The sequence below is a fragment of the Mandrillus leucophaeus genome, unplaced genomic scaffold, assembly GCF_000951045.1.
Source record: "Mandrillus leucophaeus isolate KB7577 unplaced genomic scaffold, Mleu.le_1.0 Scaffold189, whole genome shotgun sequence".
Classification (NCBI taxonomy): Eukaryota; Metazoa; Chordata; class Mammalia; order Primates; family Cercopithecidae; genus Mandrillus; species Mandrillus leucophaeus.
In genome coordinates, this window is record NW_012101909.1 from 1,122,452 (window position 1) to 1,137,815 (window position 15,364).

Here is a 15,364-nt window from a genome sequence, read left to right on the forward strand (position 1 = left end):
TGTAATTTTGATGAAGTCCAACTGATCTTTTTCTTTTGTTGCTTGTGCTTTTGGTGTCATATCTAAGAAGGCTTTGCCTACCCAAGGTTATAAAGATTTTTTTGTTTTCTTCTAACAGTTTAAAAGTTTTACCTCTCGCATTAGGTATATGATCCTTTTTGCGTTAATTTTTGTATATGATATAAGGTAGGGATCCAGTTTATTCTTTCACTTGAGGATATCCAGTTGTTCTAGCTCCATTGGTTCAAATTTCCCCATTGTTTTGACATTCTTGTCAAAATCAATTTGCCATATATGTAAGGTTTTATTTCTGGATTCTCACTTCTGTTCCTTTCATCTATTTGTCTGTCCGTGTGCCAATACTGTCTTTATTACTATAGCTTTGTAGTAGGTTTTGAAATTGCCAAGTGCGAGTTCTCCAACTTTGTTCTTTTTCAAGATTTTCTGTCTGTTGTGGGTCACTTGCATTTCTGTATGCAATTTAAATATCAGTTTGACAACTTCTGCAAAAAAAGGTAGCTAGGATTTTGCAAGGGATTGTGTAGAGTGTGTGGGTCCATTTGAGGAATATTTTCATCTTAATGATATTGTAAAAGACATAGAATGTCTTTCCATTTAAAGAAATTAAATGCAATTTAATTTCTTTAAATAATGTTTTATAAGTTTCAGAGTACAAGTATTATGCTTTTTTCTCTCAATTTATCCCTAAATACTTTGTTCTTTTTATGCTATTGTAAATGAAATTGTTTTACTAATTTCATTTTTTGATTGTCAACTCACTAAAATTTGGCCTCTGCCACACTGACCTTGCCTCAACCTAGACTACTAGAGTGTAGGGATCATAAAGTCAAGTGCCTGCAGGAGCCAGGTATATAACCTGGAGGAGTGAAGCAGGCTGAGTGGGACAGTGGTCACTGGGTCAGGCTGTGCCTGGTTTAGAGGGGACAGCTGCTCTCGAGTTCTAGTTGATGGTTGCTGTGAGGTTGTGATGGTTCGGCGTTGCCACATCTTATGATTTTCCAAAAAAAACTAGAAATCTGGATTTTTGTGTGAGAAATCCTAATTTGCAAGTTAGCAACTAAGCAGACACATACAGACACACATACATCCACAATATAGGCCAAGCAAATCATATGTGTTTTTAAGGATGATGTTTAAGGATGATGCCAGTGAACAAAGTGAGAGTGAAATGTTTGATGTACCACTCACCTCCTTAACTGTAAGCAATGAGGAGTCCCTGATGTGTCCACTAACATTTCTCTTGCTGTGGTAACCATTTTCCCTCTTAATTTTTTCTTTCTGACTTCTCTGTCTGAGAACCCTGCTTATTACAGCAAGTTTGCTAAACATCATTGCAGCATAGTTTGGGCTTGCTTTTTTGTTTTATTAACACTCATATAATGTTTTTCTGTTATTCGTGATTTTAGGCAGTTTAATAAACTAGTTTGTATGAGATGTGCATTGGGTGGCTGACTTCTGGATCTAATGTCCACCATTCACAGTGGGGGCGAAGTTATTTGGAGGGGCATTTTGCTTCTTGAATCATTACCATTTGTAAATATTTGGCAGTCAGGTTCATTTCAACAAGCTGACCTCAAATTCCATGTCAAAAACATTCATCTTTTCTTTCTTTTTAATATATAAAGGCCCCACTTTTTTGGCTGTTAGTCTGCTGGACCTTCAGAGCAGAATAATCCAAAATAACCAAGAGCTCGTATAACTCATGTTTGCCTACCTTAAAATTTCTTTGTGAAAGGAAGTATTTGAGTGATTTCAATGAGGTTTTTAGTCTGTTTGAATGAAACAACTTTATTTAATGTCATTTAAATAATTTTTTCTTCCTTATTCAGCCTAACTTCCTATGTTATCTAGTTTGTATATTAATGCCTGAAGGTTTTTTTGAAACCATACGTTTATTTTTAATGAATAACTTTTTTATGGTGATGGAGATAATTTTGTACTTAGTGAAAAGTTGCAAATATAATACAGAGACTTCCCATGTACCCTTCACCTAGCATCCTCTTGTATCATTATCTTATATAACCGTACATTCTATGGCATGGAACAATGATTAAAACTAAGAAATTGGCCGGGTGCGGTGGCTCACGCCTGTAATCCCAGTACTTTGGGAGGCTGAGGCAGGCGGATCACGAGGTCAGGAGGTTGGCTAACATGGTGAAACCCTGTCTTTACTAAAAAATACAGAAAATTAGCCGGGCGCCTGTAGTCCCAGCTACTCAGGAGGCCGAGGCAGGAGAATTGCTTGAATCCGGGAAGTGGAGGTTGCGGTGAGCCGAGATTGCGCCACTGTACTCCAGCCTGGGTGACAGAGCAAGATTCTGTCTCAAAAAAGAAAAAAACACAAAACCCCCCCCCCACGGAATTAATGTTGGTGCAATATTAAGATGTAGAACTTATTTGGACTTCATCAGTTTTTCCATTAATGTCCTTTTTCTAATCCAGGTCCCGCAATACACTTTAGTTGTCAGGTCTCTGTAGTTCCCTCCAGTCTCTACCAGTTTCTCAGTCTTGTCTTTCATGACCACATTCCTTTAGTTATCTTGTAGACTGCGCCTTAGTTTGGGTTTTTGTCTGATGTTTTCTCATGATTAGATTCAGGTTACACATTATTGGGAATATCCTATTGGGGTATCCGATGTCAGTATTACTGGTGATGTAACCTTGATCACTTGGTTAAAGCGTTATCTTCCAGGATTCTCCACTGAAACTTACTATTTTCCTGTTTGTTGTTATTAAGCATTTGGGAGGAGATACTTTGAGACTATGCAGATACTCTGTTTCTCTTAAACTCTTCACTCACTCACTTTAGCATCCATGGGTAGATCTTACCTGTGACAGTTAACCATGGTGTTCTTATGGAAAATTTTCTGTTTTTCTCATTCCTTCTGTTAATTCTATTAATCAGAATACTCCTGCATGGAAGAATTGTCACTTCTCACCCATTTTACTTACGTATTTATTCATTCAGGTAATTATGTCAGTATGGGCTCCTGGATGTTTATTTTATTCCAGTACTACAATTGTTCTGTTGCTCAAGTTGTTCTGTCCTTTTCTCCCTGAGTTTTGAGTGAATTTGTTTGTCAAGGTGAAGACAAACCTGTTGTGGCTGAAGATACGTAGAGACTGATCTATTTCACTTAACCTCTGGCAAAATGGTGTACAATCTAATTAACTTTCCCCTTCTATTTTTTGAATCAGAATTTGCTGCTTACTGGGATGTCTTTTTCTATTACGATCAGACTAGTGAACCTCCAAATTTAGCACACTCAATATTGGATAATACAAAATATGAAACACATTGCTGATAAAGCGAAGTTAGGTTTCATTTGTTTAATGATGAAATTTAGATTTTATGTGCAGTTTTAAAATTCCTCCTGCTGAAACCATCAATTATTGTGATAAATTATTTCACATTATGTCTGTTGTTTTTAGGAAAAGAAGAAATATGTAACCCTTCAGAGGGAAGAGTCCGATGAAGTCTCCCTTCCAAAAACCTCCAGAGAGCAGGAAATCCCTTCTCTAGCCTGTGAATTCAAAGGAGACCATCTGAAGGTGGTAACTGATTCGCAGCTCCAGGATGATGCCAGTGGACAAAATGAGAGTGAAATGTTTGATATACCACTCACCTCCTTAACTATAAGCAATGAAGAGTCCCTGACGTGTAACACAGAGCCCCCAAAGGAAGGGGGAGAGGCCAGACCCTGTGTAGGGGACAGTGCAGTCACGCCAAAGGTCCAGCCTGGAGACAGTGTTGGAACTATAGTAGAAACCCCCAAGAACTTCACAGAGGTAGAGGAAAATACGTCAGTACAAGGTGGACTTTCAGAAAGTGTACCCCAATCTAATTTTTCTTATACTCAGCCAGAAATGGAAAATATACAAGTCAGAGAAACTCAGAATAGTAAAGAAGACAAAGAAGGCCTGGTTTGTTCTTCAGAGGTGCCACAGAATGTTGGCTTGCAGAGTTCTTGCGAAGCCAAACATGTTTTTCAGACACCTAGAGTGAAGAAACTGTATCCCCAGTTGCCAGCTGAAATTGCCAGAGAAGCACCAGCTTTGGTGGCAGTGAAACCCTTGCTTCGTAGTGAGCGACTCTACCCAGAACTCCCATCTCAACCAGAACTAGTACCATTTACTAAAGAACAGCTAAAAATCTTGGAGCCTGGTTCATGGCTGGAAAATGTCGAGTCATATTTAGAAGAATTTGACAGCATGGCTCATCAAGACAGGCATGAATTTTATGAGTTGCTTTTGAACTACTCACGATGTAGGAAGCAACTGCTACTGGCCGAAGCTGAGCTGCTTACTCTGACATCTGATTGCCAGAATGCTAAAAGTCGGCTGTGGCAGTTTAAGGAGGAACAAATGTCTGTACAGGTATTTTGATCAGAAGCCTGGGAAATTTGCAGCAGAACTGCATTCCTGGGATGCCGTCCAGGTCTGGAATCTGTTCCTTACACCCACACTGCCCCTGCCTCAGCCTAGAGTAGTAGAGTGCAGGGATCACAAAGTCAAATGCCTGCAGGAGCCAGATGTATAACCTGGAGGAGTGAGGCAGGCTCAGTGGGACAACGGTCACTGGGTCAGCCTGTGCCTGGTGTAGAGGGGACAGCCACTCTTGAGTTCTAGTCGATGGTTGTTGTGAGATTGTGATGGTTCAGCATTGCCACATCTTATGATTTTCCAAGAAAAACTAGAAATCTAGATTTTTGTGTGAGGAATCCTAATTTGCAAATGTTAGCAACTAATCAGACACATACACACACAGTGTAGGCCAAGCAAATCATGTCTCCAGCTGAAATTCAGCCCATGGGTCTTTAGTTTGTGACCTTGGGCATAATGCTACCAACATCTGATGGGTAGAGAGTGTCAAGGTTGAGAAGAAGGCATGAGGAAACTGAAGGTGTTATGATCACTTTGGCCTCCATAGGGTTGTATCTGATGGTCTTCCCCATTGAGTGTGGATGAGGAATCTGAAGGTAGCAACCGATTCCTAGCTCCAGGATGATGTCAGTGGACAAAATGAGAGTGAAACTCACCTTCTTAACTATAAGCAATGGAGAGTCCCTGACATGTAACGTAGAGGCCCCAAAGAAAGGGGAAGACGTCCTCTCAAGGTTGAGAGGGGACGGGGAAAACCATTAGATGCAACCCTATGGAGGCCAAAGTGATCATAAGCCATTTCATAGTGGCTTAGGAGAGATGGCAAGGAAGAAGAGGTTACTCTTGACTAGTTTAGCAGTGAAGGGAAGCTGGAGGAGATATTGGAGAGAAACGTGATTCCCTTATCCCTAATCCTCATTCATTGGCAGGCCTGTATATCTCTGTAGATAGGAAGGAGGGAAACATTTGGAAATACTGCATTGAAGAAGGGGGGATAGAATCAAGAACACAGCTGGTGGAGTGTGTATTCTCTTGAGTAGAACTACAAAGAATGATGAGGGTAGATCCAGAGATGTTTTAAGGTACCTTGAAGTTTAGGGGATATCACATTGGCTTCATGTTCATAAAATAGAAGGTAAGATCATCAATCATGAGAGTCTTAGGGACAAGTTCTGTTATTTTCTTGCAGCTTTCACTGCTGACTACTCCTTTTTTTTTTTTTTTTTTGAGATGGAGTCTAGCTCTGTTGCCCAGGCTGGAGTGCAGTGGCGCAATCTTGGCTCACTGCAACCTCCGCCTCCCAGGTTCAAGCAATTCTCCTGCCTCAGCCTCCTGAGTAGCTGGGATTATAGCGCCACCACCATGCCCAGCTAATTTTTGTATTTTTAGTAGAGATGGGGTTTCACTGTGTTGGCCAGGCTGGTCTTGAACGCCTGACCTCGTGATCCACCTGCCTCAGCCTCCCAAAGTGCTGGGATTACAAGCGTGAGCCACCGCACCTGGCCCACTGCTGACTACTTGTTAGAGTTACTCTTCCCTTCTCTGAACTTGCGATGTATTTGTGATTGGCTTTATGTTCCTTTGCACCTGATCATATATTTGCTGGTAATGTTCTCCACACAGTAATACGTCTCCTCACCATGATTAGAAGCTCTTTGAAGATGGTACTGAAGCCTATGTATCTTATACTTGCTGCCTGCTTACTTCAAATGGAAAGAGTAACTGGTTTCATATTGTACCTTTTTGTCCTCTGGTAGGGTATCTGTGCAGATCAAGTGAAAGTTTCCAGCTATCATCGCTACCAAAGAGTAGAAATGAATGAAAACGCACTGATGGAGCTAAAGAAGCTATTCGATGCCAAAGCTGAACACCTCCACCAGACCCTGGCCCTTCATTCTTATACTTCTGTGCTCTCAAGGTTGCAAGTGGAGTCTTACATCTATGCATTGCTCAGTAGTTCAGCTGTTCTGAGATCTTTAGTAATTCACCAGCAAGGCCAAGGTGTGTAAGTAATGAAGCTCTCACTCTTTCTTGCATTTTGAAATAAATAAAAAATTGAGGGCTATAGTCTGGTTGAATTGACTGTATAGTAATTGGTCTTACAAGATACCATTTGTGCTTGCAGTTTTACCAGGCCTCCCCAAGTGTAGGATTGAGATCGGCATTAATGACATTTCTTGGGAGCATTGCCAGGTCTCCTTTCTCTGTGGCTGTCTTTCTCTGCTTCTGTAGGATGCCAGAAAGCTCACTATCTATCATTAATGTCCTTTGCTGTCCTAGTTAATGTGCTTGTTACCAAGTTGAGTCCAAATATAGTTTTTGATTATAAAAGTAATCATCGGAATACTTCTTCACCCTTTATCTCTTGTGGTTTGTTTGGGCTGCTTTGTTTGTAGGACTGTTTTGTTTAATTTTCCAACAGAGGATTAATAATGTTCTGAATTTTTCATCTTATTTTGGATTTTAAGAAATTAGTCTTTATGACATGAATATTAAGTATGCTTATTGAATTATGCAATTTTTATTTCTGGGGGATACATTAGGATACTTTAAAGTAAAAGTCCCCCTCCCCTGTTTTCTTAACTAATCAAATAACTGGGGGTAGATCAGAGATGTACTGATTTTCAAATAAAAAATAGTGGATTATGGCCAGGTGTGGTGGCTCACACCTGTAATCCCAGCAATTTGGGAAGCTGAGGTGGGCGGATCACTTGAGGTCAGGAGTTCAAGACCAGCCTGGCCAACATGGTGAAACCCCTTCTTTACTAAAAATACAAAAACTAGCTGGGCGTGTTGGCGGGCACCAGTAGTCTCAGCTACTCAAGAGGCTGAGGCAGGAGAATGGCATGAACACAGGAGGCGGAGGTTGCAGTGAGTCAAGATCCCACCACTGCACTCCAGTCTGGGCGACAGAGTGAGACTGTCTCAAAAAAAAAAAAAAAAGGAATTATGATGAGGTTGGTTTTTCCGTTATTTTGAAATACTTCAAAGTTAAACACACTTTGGCTTGTCTGTTTATAAAAATTTAAATATTTTTATGTAACTTTTCTCCTTTTTTTTAATCTGCACTAAATATTTTAAAGATTTTTTATTGTTGTTGGTTTAAGTGAAGACACTAAAAATTCCCCCCAAAGCACCATTTATGAGAGACTCATTTAATCTCTCTCATTTACAGTGTCTAAGCAGACAGAAAGCATTCCCTCCGATCTGTGCCAACTAAAGGAATGCATTAGTGTCTTATTCATGTTCACCAGGAGGGTTAATGAAGATACTCAGTTTCATGATGATATTCTTCTCTGGCTGCAGAAATTGGTAAGGGGACAAAAATAGACACTGTAATCTTTGTTTTATTTCTCTCATAATTTAGGAATTATCTGTTATTACATTTGGTCTTCAACAACTTTTTCAGCTAATTTATTTCATGAGTTTATTAATGACTTTGATCATGATACATGGTAATAAGTTATTTAGTGCATTATTAAGCACAAAGTATGTTTCTCTCTGATAAAGATTATGCTGAATGAACTCTGGACTTCAACTTTGAAAGAAATGAAAATGCAGGAGGTATGCTAAATTGAAGACTAGATGTATATTCAGCATATAGGTACAGGTTGAGCGTTCCTAATTCAGAAATCTGAAACGATCCAAAATTCCAAACTTTTTGAGTGCTGATATGATGCCACAAGTGGAAAATTCCACACCTAAGTACTTAATAGAAACTTTGTTTCATGTACAGAATTACAAAAAATTTTGTATAGACCAAACTTCAGGCTCTATGTAAGGTGTGTATGAAACAAATGAATATTGTGTTTAGACTTATGTTTCAGCCCCAAATGTATTAGATGTATTAGTCCTTTTTCACGCTGCTGATAAAGACATATCTGAGACTGGGAAGAAAAGGAGGTTTAGTTTGACTTACAGTTCCATATGGCTGAGGAGGTCTCAGAATCATGGCAGGGGACAAAAGGCACTTCGTACACGGTGGTGGCAAGAGAGAATGAGGAAGAAGCAAAAGCAGAAACCCCTGATAAACCCATCAGATCATGTGAGACTTATTCACTATCATGAGAATAGCACGGGAAAGACCGGCCCCCATGATTCAGTTACCTCCCACTGGGTCTTTCCCGCAACAAAGAAGAAGAAGAATATTCTATCTTCTTCTGAGAGATAGAATTCAAGTTGATATTTGGGTGGGGACACAGCCAAACCATATCACCAAGATATCTTACGTTTATGCAAATATTCCAGAATCCAAAAATGTCTGAAATCTGAAATGCTTCTGGTCTTGTGCATTTTAGATAAGGTATGGATCAAAAAATTTTCTATATCTCATTCTTTCTGTCTTGTGATATTTAATGTCATGCTTAAAACAGTTTCTTTTAAGAGAAAGAAGAAAGGTATAAGGATTTGAAAAACTTAGGAAAGATGTTAGGTGTGTTATAAGAAGAGGGGTATTTGTTTATTGGTTATGTTTATAGATTAAACTACTTGACTTATATTTATTCACTTGTGGCCAGGAACATTAGTGACTTGTAATTTGCCAGAGAAGTAAAAACTAGATTTGTAGAGAATCTGCTTGTGATTTCATCATAGTACTATAGATTCGTAGGCCTCTGGTGTGCCTCTGTGGTAGAAACTAAGCCAGTGAATAGTATGTCTTGTGTCTGGTTACTCTTTTGAAAGATTGCATGCATTGAAGCATTGGATAAATGACTTTACTAGACCCCTAGATAAATTATTCTTTTTTTTAAAAAATAGTGAGATCATATGACCTTTATTGTTTAGGTGTCCGTGCTACAAAGAGTTGGCTGTCCTGGAGATCACCTCTTCCTTCTAAACCATATTCTTCGATGCCCCGCTGGTGTTAGTAAATGGGCTGTTCCTTTCATCCAGGTATGATGAATGGTTACCTCATTCTGAGGGGTTGGGGGAGAGGTTTTATTAGATATTTTTCCTAAAGAAATTGCTGGAAAAAAAAGACTATTTAAAAAATAGTAATATTTAAAATAAAAATCTTAAAATATATCCAGTATACATTTATAAAAGTTCTTAGGCTGAAACTTATTGGGCCACCCATAACTGATAGAACTGTACTAAGTTTGCTTGTGGTCTGGCTGGGTAGGTTCAGTCATATTTAACTCTACACAATTACTGTGCAGGAAGGCTCACCAGGACTTTTTTCCCGTGGTACTCAATACAGCTTCCTAAGTCAATCAGTCTCACACCACAGTTGGTACAGGTCAAACAGAAGCCACCACATCTCAAAGTTCTTTAATACTAGCAGAGATCTTAGGTCTGTGGGATCAACTCTTGTATACTTAGGAGTTGACTATGTGGTTTTTAGATTCTCCTCTCTGCTGTTGCCTTTGGGTCATTAAGTTACTCATAGCAACCACTTAGAATGGGCAGGAGCCAAAATGTTTGCCAAGTTCAGCTTCTCCACGTCTCCTTTGCTTTAGCATTTCTGGTGGCAAGAAGTCTGAATCTTATTAGGTAGAAGGAGGATTTTTTTGTTTTTGTTTTGTCTCTCTTTGGATTAAAGTAGCAGTAGTGTCCTTCATCCTATGTGGTTACAGATAATTGATGGAAACTGCTCAGCTACCTCTGCTCTTTGAGTACAGCTGACTCAGTGCCGCCAAGTAACCCATGGGCTGTGCTTTACTCTTGTGTATTAGGTACCAGTTTCAGCTTTGTTCTCTTAACAGCAACTTTGGTCAGAACGCTTGTGAACCAAGATTATGGACACTTGGGTTATTTGTTTTCTACAGTACGCTTTTTGCTTTTCTGATTTCAGATCAAAGTGTTGCATAACCCATCAGGGGTCTTTCATTTTATGCAGTCCCTTGCCCTGCTGATGTCTCCTGTCAAGTAAGTGTGGAAGAGCTTTGTGAAGGAGAGATTGAAATGCTTCTTTCTTCTAAAGGATTGGCTCCTGAAACTGCCTAGATCCAAAGAAGAACAGCTAAGGGAAGTGTTGGCATTCTAGAATTTAACATTGCAGATTTTCTTTGGGTTTGATTCTTGTTTCAAAGTGACTCTTCAACTGCTTATATATAAGCAACTATTTTTATGGGATCCCCGTTTTAGTGGGTTTGCCCCTCTTGTCATATATGCTATTGTGAAAGGTGCTACAGACAAAAAGGGTGATCTGTTTCTTGGAAGAAGAGATTTAATGCCAGAAGAGAAATAGCACAGAGAGATTTAAAGTGCTAAATTGTGAAGCTATGCAGTAGAAATGAAGAGAACAAAGAGTTGAATGGGGTAGTCAGAGAGGGTTTCATGGTAAATGAGCTGTGTTTGAAGAATGCATTGGACTGGGCATGGTGGCTCACACCTGTAATCCCAGTACTTTGGGAGGCCAAGGCAGATGGATCACCTGTGGGCAGGAGTTTGCGACCAGCCTGGCCAACATGGTGAAACTCCATCTCTACTAAAAATACAAAAATTAGCCGGGCATGGTGGTGTAATCACCTGTAATCCCAGCTACTTGGGAGGCTGAGGCAGGAGAATCGTTTGAACCTGGGAGGCGGAGATTGCAGTGAGCCGAGATCGTGCCACTGCACTCCAGTGTGGGTGATAGAGCAAAACTCCATCTGAAAAAAAAAAAAATGGATTGGATTTCAGTAGGAGAATGGGACAATGGAGAACATGTAGGTGGGAGAACAGTGTGAGCAAAGGCCCCAACACAGGTTAGGATAGCTGTGCAGAGCACAGGTAGATCAGTGTGGCTGAAGCAAAGGTGTGTGCGGGAGCTGGTAATAAAGGTGGGTTGGATTATAGAAGTCCTTGAAATTAAATGAGGAATTTAGATTTGATGCCTTGCTGCCTTGGATACAAGGGCCTGCTGCTGCACATGGTAGATAATGATTTGACTCACAAGTGTTTTTGCATTGATATCTATGTTTTGGCCCTAAACAAGCCTCTCCATTACCTTTTTTCTTTTTTTTTGAGATGGAGTCTCTCTCTTTCGCCAGGCTGGAGTGCAGTAGAACGGTCTCAGCTCACTGCAACCTCCGCCTCCTGGGTTCAAGAGATTCTCCTGCCTCAGCCTCCTGAGTGGCTGGGACTACAGGCATGCGCCACCACACCCAGCTAATTTTTGTAGTTTTAGTAGAGACGGGTTTTCACCATGTTGGTCAGGATGGTCTCGATCTCTTGACCTCATGATCCACCCATCTTAGCCTCCCAAAGTGCTGTGATTACAGGCGCGAGCCGCCGTGCCCAGCCTCCATTATTCTTTTTTATTCAGTAAGTCATAGTTGGTAAAATAGTTTCCCTGGCAAGACTCTGTGAGCCTGGTTTGAGTTAAGGTCTGTAGCATATGTATTGAGGTCCTGCGTCATGCAGGGAGCTGTGCTAGTATAGCTGCTTTCTGCAATTACTCATCATTACTAATTCAGAATGGTTGCATTTGCCACCAAAATTAGTGCAGTTTTAGTAGCCTTGGTTTTTGGCCAGTTCTTATTCACTAATTTAAACCATTTGAAGATTGGGTTGATGTGTGGCTCTTCTTCAGGGTGAGTAGATAATCCAGAAGGCACTCACATGGGCCTTCATCTAAGTGATGGGAGTGATTATTCTTGTCCTTTAGAAATCGAGCTGAGTTTATGTGCCACATGAAGCCCAGCGAGCGGAAGCCATCCTCCTCAGGGCCTGGGTCTGGGACCTGGACGCTAGTAGACGAAGGAGGAGAAGAGGTAACTTGTCATGTCTGCATTATTTTGATGAATTATTGTGCCCTCTTCTTATGCACCAGGTGTTGTTCTAAGCACTTTTCACATAATATCTCATTTAATTCTCCCAGCAACCCCATGAGGTAAAGACTTATGATTCCTATTTTATAGATGAGGAAACTGAGGTGCAGGGCTGTGAAGTACCTTCTCTCAAACCATAGGGTCATTAAATGCGGAGCCTTTAGAGCCTGTGCTTTGAGCCAGTGTGCTGTGTTGCACCCCTTCTCTAGAATATCATTCTGTTCAGCTCAGAGAATTTGGCACTTGGAAATTAAAGTCATATTACATAAGATGTATATTATGAGTTTCTTTATGTAGTAACAAGTTTCTGGGGTTGGAGCCTCACCTACAGATGGTGAATCTGAGTAATAAAGAGCTGGAGCTTAGCAAGGTTTTCCCTTAACTCATAAACTTGTTATCCAGAAATTCTCATTTGAAAGGTAGAAGATGGTTTTCCATTTTTGGTTCTCCTGTCAAGTAAGTGTGGAAGAGCTTTGTGAAGGAGAGATTGAAATGCTTCTTTCTTCTAAAGGATTGGCTCCTGAAACTGCCTAGATCCAAAGAAGAACAGCTAAGGGAAGTGTTGGCATTCTAGAATTTAACATTGCAGATTTTCTTTGGGTTTGATTCTTGTTTCAAAGTGACTCTTCAACTGCTTATATATAAGCAACTATTTTTATGGGATCCCCGTTTTAGTGGGTTTGCCCCTCTTGTCATATATGCTATTGTGAAAGGTGCTACAGACAAAAAGGGTGATCTGTTTCTTGGAAGAAGAGATTTAATGCCAGAAGAGAAATAGCACAGAGAGATTTAAAGTGCTAAATTGTGAAGCTATGCAGTAGAAATGAAGAGAACAAAGAGTTGAATGGGGTAGTCAGAGAGGGTTTCATGGTAAATGAGCTGTGTTTGAAGAATGCATTGGACTGGGCATGGTGGCTCACACCTGTAATCCCAGCACTTTGGGAGGCCAAGGCAGATGGATCACCTGTGGGCAGGAGTTTGCGACCAGCCTGGCCAACATGGTGAAACTCCATCTCTACTAAAAATACAAAATTAGCCAGGCGTGGTGGCGGGCGCCTGTAGTCCCAGCTACTTGGGAGGCTGAGGCAGGAGAATGGTGTGAACCTGGGAGGCGGAGCTTGTAGTGAGCCGAAATTGCGCCACTGGTGACAGAGCGAGACTCCGTCTCAAAAAAAAAAAAAGGAGATGAAAGTGTTCAGCCAACAGTTTTCAGAGTGACAGCCATGGCAGCTGTGGGATCGTGTCTGTGTATTTCCCAGAGTGCTCATTCAGAAGTGGGGAGCACCCGTCACAGTCGTTTTTCTCTTCCTGAGACTTGCAGGAGGAGGTGGTCAGGTGGTGGTAAATGACGTGGACGTGCAAGCGTCTTTGCTAGAAACTGAGGAATCATTCTGAAGCAAGCTTCTCAGGAACCAGTACAGATTGGTCTTTTAAAGATTGCAGTGGAGCAGTATGTTTTTTTTAGAGTGGTCTTTCTTGGGGGAGAAATCTTTTCTTCTGGTAGGTTTCCTGCATTTAATCCCAGACAGATAATGATTAAGGAGCATTATAATTACTTGTAATGATTAAGCATTATAAATACTTCCAGTCAAAATATTTGATTAATTATCTCACCCTGCATTGGTGCCTGGCTCCAGTTTAGCACTCCCTAAATATTCAGCGAATTCAAGAACTGGGGAATAGATGAGAAAGTTGGGAGTGCCATGGCCTCAGAAAAGGCTGTGGGGAGGAAGGCACTCTGAATTACCCACATCAGTGGTTTCTTGATACTAGCTATATACTAGAATCACCTGGGCAACTTGCAAACCTTGCCCAGGCCCACACCCAGACATCCAAATAGTTAAAAGCCTACCTGGTGGTTAAATGTACAGCTGAGTTGAGAATAGCTAAGTTGAGAACTGCCTTAAGTAGAGTTTCTGAAACGCTTGTTTGTTAGACATTTTAGACACATAATAAGACTGTAAAAATTGAGTGGCTTAAGGAAATTTTGAATGATTTGCATTAGTCCCTTGTGGAAATTGAGGTGATACATTCTATTCTTCAGGTTCTCAGGATCTTTTTACTTCCTTCCCTTTTTAACGTAGCATATCTTAGGACATCAATCAACTTGGTTTCTAAGGTGACTTTAGTACTCTGTGTCAAACAAAAAGACCGCAAAGATTTCCCCTATGTAATCTTTGTGTATGACCACTGTTATTTTTATACGGCTTTTGGCAGCACTGATTGACAACAGAACTTTAGTCATCTATAGCAAATGTCAATTGCTTCCTCTTAAGTCTGTCGAATACTACATAGACCTTGATTTTGGGAGAAGAGAATTGCAGCTAACATAACTTGAACTCTCATCTGTGGTTCTTGCTTTTTTTGAGATGGAATCTCATTCTGTCACCCAGGCTGGAGTGCAATGGTGTGATCTTGGTTCACTGCAACCTCTGCGTCCCAGGTTCAAATGATTCTCATGCCTTGGCCTCCCGAGTTGTTGGGATTACAGGTGCACGCCACCATGTCTGGCTAATTTTTGTATTTTTAGTAGAGATGGGGTTTCACCATGTTGCCCAGGCTGCTCTTGGACTCCTGACCTCAGGTGATCTGCCTGCCTCGGCCTTCCAAAGTGCTGGGATTACAGGCATGAGCCACCGTGCCCAGCCCATCTGTGGTTCTTTAATTGATGTTATCAAAGCACCGATCCCTATAGTAAGGTCCTCACTCTAGAGGATTTCTTTTTTTCTATTTTCTTTGGGATGGACATTTAATGAGAGCAGTTTCATCACTGACCATGACCCAGATACATATAAAATTGTGCTTGCAATTTCAGGGGATTTACTGTGGAACTATCTCTGGAACTGAGACTATAAATTTCTGTCCTGGAGAAAAGGTCCATGAAGACTCATGAGGATATCACATGTATACCATTGAGACCTGTGATAATTTACCTCCTGTAACTCTGGATCATAGTGTGATCTGATCAAATCAGCTGACATGACTTTTTATCTTTTCCCTTAGGATGAAGACCCTGAGACCAGTTGGATTCTCCTTAATGAAGATGATTTGGTTACCCTTTTAGCACAGTTCCCCTTTCATGAACTCTTTCAACATCTTCTTGGGTTTAAAGTAAAAGGTAGACTCATTTCTCTTATCATGTGTAAAATGGGGTAGTGGCAAATGCAAACACAGGAACTCTGCATCGAGTCTTTTTTTTAATTTTG

The 15,364-nt window shown here is 40.7% G+C and overlaps 1 protein-coding gene across 1 annotated transcript in view; it reads left to right on the top strand.

Annotated features, from left to right (window-relative positions):
* EPG5 (ectopic P-granules autophagy protein 5 homolog (C. elegans)) overlaps positions 1–15,364 on the top strand; it is a 149,680-nt gene that overhangs the window by 13,173 nt on the left and 121,143 nt on the right. Inside the window, exons 2-8 of the mRNA XM_011978099.1 lie at positions 3,454–4,398; positions 6,162–6,405; positions 7,580–7,716; positions 9,190–9,297; positions 10,199–10,272; positions 11,996–12,101; positions 15,162–15,310. Of these exons, the coding sequence (XP_011833489.1) occupies positions 3,454–4,398; positions 6,162–6,405; positions 7,580–7,716; positions 9,190–9,297; positions 10,199–10,272; positions 11,996–12,101; positions 15,162–15,310 (1,763 nt within the window). The remainder of the gene's footprint in view (positions 1–3,453; positions 4,399–6,161; positions 6,406–7,579; positions 7,717–9,189; positions 9,298–10,198; positions 10,273–11,995; positions 12,102–15,161; positions 15,311–15,364) is intronic.